The 5,064-nt window shown below is 53.3% G+C and overlaps 6 protein-coding genes across 7 annotated transcripts; 1 reads left to right on the forward strand and 5 right to left on the reverse strand.

Moving 5' to 3' along the window:
- Positions 1-494: 494 nt before the first annotated feature.
- Positions 495-1,097, reverse strand: KVP17_000176 (uncharacterized protein; the record flags this gene model as incomplete). Its single annotated transcript, XM_068518687.1, has 1 exon — positions 495-1,097. One exon carries the CDS (start codon positions 1,095-1,097, stop codon positions 495-497), a length of 603 nt encoding a protein of 200 aa, XP_068378238.1.
- Positions 1,098-1,277: 180 nt separating this feature from the next.
- On the reverse strand, positions 1,278-2,822 carry KVP17_000180 (uncharacterized protein; the record flags this gene model as incomplete). Of its 2 annotated transcripts, none has more annotated exons than XM_068518707.1 (1): positions 1,278-2,822. In XM_068518707.1, the coding sequence occupies one exon, from the start codon at positions 2,820-2,822 to the stop codon at positions 1,278-1,280; it is 1,545 nt and encodes a 514-aa protein (XP_068378243.1). The 2 variants fall into 2 exon arrangements, with proteins under 2 accessions (XP_068378243.1, XP_068378242.1); XM_068518706.1 differs by having other exon boundaries at positions 1,278-2,627.
- Positions 2,823-3,012: 190 nt separating this feature from the next.
- Positions 3,013-3,408, reverse strand: KVP17_000179 (uncharacterized protein; the record flags this gene model as incomplete). Its single annotated transcript, XM_068518697.1, has 1 exon — positions 3,013-3,408. The coding sequence occupies one exon, from the start codon at positions 3,406-3,408 to the stop codon at positions 3,013-3,015; it is 396 nt and encodes a 131-aa protein (XP_068378241.1).
- A 63-nt stretch (positions 3,409-3,471) lies between these two features.
- KVP17_000177 (uncharacterized protein) lies at positions 3,472-4,119 on the forward strand (the record flags this gene model as incomplete). The annotated part of the gene is made up of 1 exon (XM_068518690.1): positions 3,472-4,119. One exon carries the CDS (start codon positions 3,472-3,474, stop codon positions 4,117-4,119), a length of 648 nt encoding a protein of 215 aa, XP_068378239.1.
- KVP17_000178 (uncharacterized protein) lies at positions 4,120-4,548 on the reverse strand (the record flags this gene model as incomplete). Its single annotated transcript, XM_068518691.1, has 1 exon — positions 4,120-4,548. The coding sequence occupies one exon, from the start codon at positions 4,546-4,548 to the stop codon at positions 4,120-4,122; it is 429 nt and encodes a 142-aa protein (XP_068378240.1).
- Positions 4,549-4,603: 55 nt separating this feature from the next.
- Positions 4,604-4,783, reverse strand: KVP17_000181 (uncharacterized protein; the record flags this gene model as incomplete). Its single annotated transcript, XM_068518708.1, has 1 exon — positions 4,604-4,783. The coding sequence occupies one exon, from the start codon at positions 4,781-4,783 to the stop codon at positions 4,604-4,606; it is 180 nt and encodes a 59-aa protein (XP_068378244.1).
- Positions 4,784-5,064: the final 281 nt, after the last annotated feature.

The following is a 5,064-nucleotide window of genomic DNA, read 5'->3' on the forward strand; positions in this document are numbered from 1 at the left end:
CAGCCTTAAATACACAGACGGGGTTACGTTTGACGAGGAAAAACACCTCTTCTGGCGGGTGAAGGCGGCAGGTGTGGAGCTTTTGCTCCGCGAGGCCGAGGAGGCTTTGTCGGGCGCTAAAAGCACTTTCTTGATTACCGATTGGAATCTTGTTGAGGAATCGGTCGCTGCATCGGCCTACGTTGGAAGGCTTTGTCAGGTTGTTGCGACCTTCTTGAACCAAGTACAAGAATCTCTTAGTGTGGCCGTCTTCTACTTCACAGCTGACCGGCTGGTTCAAGAACTGCTGGCTTTCTTCAAAGAACAGTTGCAGAAATTGTCTGATCTCAGCACAGCCGCCCAGACGCGGCTGGCTGTGGACATCGGCGCCCTGGAACCGGGGTTGCTGCTGGCTGTGCGCTCCGCGTTACCAAAAGGAGCCGGCGTGCCGCTGGGCCTCGAGAAGTTCCTTGCTAGAGAAGTCAAGTCGATTCTGTCTCTGTTGAGAAATGATTCTACATATTGAGCTTGCGAAGCCGCTCTGATATGTCCTCCAGAATGGCGGTACGACCGTTAGGAGCCTCGGGAGCTTTACACAGGTCAGCGTCGAACTCGAGACCGACCTCTGCTAGCGCCGCGGCAATGACGTCCTCGTCGTCCACCTCCTCTCCGAGGTCGTCCATGGCACCTGACAGCATCTCCTCCGTCAGCCCCAGCTTGACGTTCTCCTTCATAAAGGTCCGCATGATTTGCTGCATCATTGGGACTTCCACTGCTGAGTTCAATTTGGTCATGACATCCGCAACCCCTCTGATAGATTCGGACATAGCCCTTGTAGACCTGATTGCTTGCAGCCGCAGATTCACAGCCTGAAGTTGGCTGCGCATTTCTAGGAACTTCACCTTGTGCTGCCTTACCCGCACGTAATCCTTGACAAGCATTTGGGCACTCGCCACTTCTCCTCGTTTGACGTGTGCTTTGATGTCTCCGAGCACACGCTTCTCCTCTGACTCCAGACGACTCCGTTCGCGGTCCAGCTCCCGAATGCTTCTCAGGACTTCCGCTTTATTGGTTCTTAAGTTCTCTTCCAACGACGGCCGCGACAGCAATGCACCCATACGTGACAGATTTCCTGCTCCAGACCGGCGTCTCTGGGTTGGAAGACCGCGATACTGCCGCCAGCGAAGAGCCGACATCTTACGATCACACATCAAATGTCAGAAGGGGTCATATCGCAGTGTAACGTATAAAATATCTGTGCAGATGTCTTTGGTTTAAAACACAGGAAACAGTTCCCATCAAACTTCAACTCCTGGAGTGTCTTCCTTGTTCGCTTGGGACTCCAGTCGACGTGCTTCTCGCTGTTCCTTGACCAGACGCTTCGCTTCGCGCTTCTGCTTGCGAAGGGCCTTTTCCTCCTTGGAAAGCTTCTTCTTCGTTTCTGGGGTTTCGTCCTTCACAGTGGCGCCCTCGGATGGCTCCACAGGCGTCGGTGGCACTTCTGGAGACTCCTCATCAGTGATGGTGTTGATGGCGTCAGTGGACTCGGTGGGAATGGCGGTTGTTGGTGCAGGGTTCGTAGCGGCGACTGCGGTTTGATGCTGCTCATCAGTGCTGCTCGAGGTCGAGCCTTCATTGGATTCCTCAGACTTTCTCTGGGCTTCGTCAAGGAGGCGTCTCTCCTCTTGGAGCTTCACCCAATTCTCCATAATGCGTGCGTTGGCTTCATTCCGGAACGCCTCACATTCTGAGATGCGATTCTCTAACGTGGAAATAGTCATGTCGTCAACGACAAAGGTCTGTCTTTCCCAGCAATTCACCGTTGCCTGCGTGACCTCGTTCGTTTCGATTATCCGTTGCCATTCGAGTTGCTTTAAATGAAAGGCGATCGACTCGAGATCGGTGAGGGATCCTCCCTCGGCCGATTCAACAAACAGGCGCAGGCGTTCGCAATAAGTCTGAGCTCGCAGCAGAATTGTGTCATCCTTGACAAGGTCCACCGGCACCGCAATCTCAACGAACCGCGGCACATACAGAGGCATATCCACGCGTTTGTAGAGAGGCCGAATCTTCGGTACGTTGAATTCCAGAACGGTCTCAACCAGTACCGGCACGGGAGTGCTCCTCACCACCTCGGTAATCTCTTCCACCTGGGTGTACTCGGGTACTGGCTTGTCCACGTACTGGGGCACCGTAACATGGCGGATCTGGTACTCCTCTCGGATCTCCGGCACCTCGACAATTTTCTCGACTGGGACTTCCACGTACTCATATTCGGGAACCTCGACAACCCTCTCCTGCCACACGACCCTTGGAACTTCAATAATTCTTTCCTGAAAATCGATGACAGGGACTTCACGGATCTTTTCTTGAATGATCTTCTCCGGGACTTCTATATATTTATCCACGTATTCGTACTCCGGCACCTCAACGATTTTTTCCTGGTAGACAGGCCTGGCGATCTCAATGATTTTCTCGCGCACCTTTACCGTGTCTTCAGTCATCTGCTCATGGACTACCTTCTCAGGCACCACGATGACCTTCTCGACCACCTCCTCAACATACACTTTCTTGGGCACGCGGACCTCGTGCTCAACGTACCGCTCGCTGATGATTCTGTCCTGCTTGATTCCGCTTTGAGTAGTCATATGGCCCGTTTGCGAAGTCATCTGCCCGTGGTGGATGGCCTGAGAATAACCCGTGACGCTCATGGTTCCGTTCCCGACCATTCCATTCATTGTACCAGCGTAGACCGACTGGCTCACCGACGGGAGCCTAGACGCACTGGCACCGTAGGTGGACGGAGCCATGCAAGGGGAGCCTGTGGTAAACGAGGGCAGCATTGGACTTGTTTGCGGGGAAAAATAGGGGGCTGGCCCAAGGTGTGACGCACTGCTCAGTCTGGAGGAAGCCACAACACCGCCGAGGTGTTCTGAAGTCACTTTCGGATTCGCAGAGGGCCCAACGGAAGAGGTGTCGCTCATTGAGTCACGAAAATACGTAAAATTGACTAGGTTATTGTCATCGTGGGGTTTAGGAGATTTTCCTTAACGGCTTACGCGGCTTGCAGGTGCCAAAGACTTCCTGGAAGCTGCGAGAACTGCCCCCTCCTCGATTTCGTTCTAGGAAGCCCAGGATTGGGTCGATATTGACTTGATCGTTTGCTGCTCCCATCCATTCGATCCTCGTGTCGTAGTTAGCGCGCTGGGTAGACATGGTGAGCGGACACTCGCGTGTGAGACCTATGCCCTCGTCGACGCGAACGGAAGTCCCTTGGTAGCGTGGTATGGTCTCGCGACTCTCAATCTTTGGGATCTCGTCCAAACTGAAAGCAGGACTGGCTGATTCCGTGTCGATTGGCGCGTCGATAACAATGTCGCTGAACGCCTTTTCGAACTTCTTCGACTTGCGCTTCTGCTTGCTTGGCATGTGTGCACTTAAGTGTACACACAATCACACGTGTCATGAGTCACCTGAGTCTTATCATAAAATATGTCTAGTGCCGACGATCTCCTACTCAAAAGTTCGCTCCTCAGCTTGAACAGCCTCCGCGACACACCCGTAACTGCCAGCCGCGTGGCTAGATTGACCCAAAGGATCGATGGTTCCCGACTTGACTCCCCTGTGTGCGCAAGCAGCGATGGTGGTTGGACGGAGTATCTGGAGAGAGTGAAGCGCGAGGGCCGCCTGGGCGACCTGGAGTTCGCCGTGATAGCCGCCCTGGGCCACGTCGATGCAGTGTTGGACGAGAATGTGAACCTGAGATGGGAGATTGTATCATTGGAGGACGAGTTGAAGGAGCTGGGAAGACTCTGTCGCGACTACGAGGGAGGACTGAGCAAAACCGGCCAAATCGTAGAGTCGGCCTTGAGAGCGACGCTGGACGAGTCAATACTGGTCAACGCGCAGCTTACGTCAGATATGGAACTTACGAAGGAAGAGCTCTACGCCGAGAAAGAGCGCGTTGCAGAGTTGGAGTACAGAGTAAAGGCTTATGAGCACGTACTCACTCGCTACGATAAAGAACTCCGCTTTCTGAAGCCTCAGGTCGTAGAAGACTGGCGTAGTATCCGCGATGCCCGCAGCAAAAAGAAAAAAACGTATGTGAACCGGCTAACGAATATGTTTGGCCTCAAGTGATCAATAGGAGCCACTGGTGTCCGAGAACTTTGACTGGTACTGAGGCTTGGCGTGAGGCTGAGGCTTCGAATGATGCTGAGGCTTCGAGTTATGCTGGTGAGGGGCAGAGAAGTCGTAGCCGCGTTGGCCTGCGTCGTCGTGGTGCTGTCCCACAGGCGCATACTCCGTGTACATCTGAGTCGCCATCTTCATTGACTTATCATAGGCCTTGTCGTACTGTTCCATCTTTCCGAAATACATGAGCATGTTGATGACCCCGACAGCGATGGTGACCATGCAAGGAATGAACATGACCAATTTGCTGAAGAAAGCAGCTCCCAAACTGCCAGCGAAGATCATAAGACCGCCTTTGCCCCATAGGACAGTGAGGAAGGGGAACCATTTTATGAACATGTTGTGGAACTTGGATAGTTTCTGGAGATCCTTCATTTCGACACAGAGGATTACGAATCCGCAGAGGCTGAGTTACGTTCAGTGTCGAGCCTCACCCAGCGTGCACCTTAAGGAATAGCGTGTTAAAGTCAAGTAGAGCGTCCGTAATTGGGAACAAGCTCAGGACTGAGCACGCCATGAGGCTCACTCCACAGCCTGCGGAGACTACTCTTAGAGCTGTAGGGCCCTCGAGTTCCTTGGTGAGGTTCTTGAGCTGGTCGACAACACCCATGCTTAGTAGAATTGAGAAATTGGCACAATACAGGGGGCCGGCAAAAAATCAGCCAGGGTTTGACTCATCACTTCGCTTTAGTCTTGGCTCTGGCGCGGGCCTTCGCTTTCGCTTTTGCCACTGATCGAGGCTTCTTCAGCAGCTGTGTCATGTCGATATCTTCTGCGGAGTCGTCGCTACCAGCCGCTTTGCGACTCCTACCTTTGGCGGGATTCGCTTTCGTTGCCAGGCGTGTCAGAGCGCTTTTCACTCCAGCAGGAACTTTGTCGAACTCGTTAGCC

This window comes from the organism of the source record quoted next, assembly GCF_019968985.1.
Source record: "MAG: Porospora cf. gigantea B chromosome Unknown PgB_NODE_1588_length_5352_cov_114.483, whole genome shotgun sequence".
Taxonomy (NCBI): Eukaryota; Apicomplexa; class Conoidasida; order Eugregarinorida; family Porosporidae; genus Porospora; species Porospora cf. gigantea B.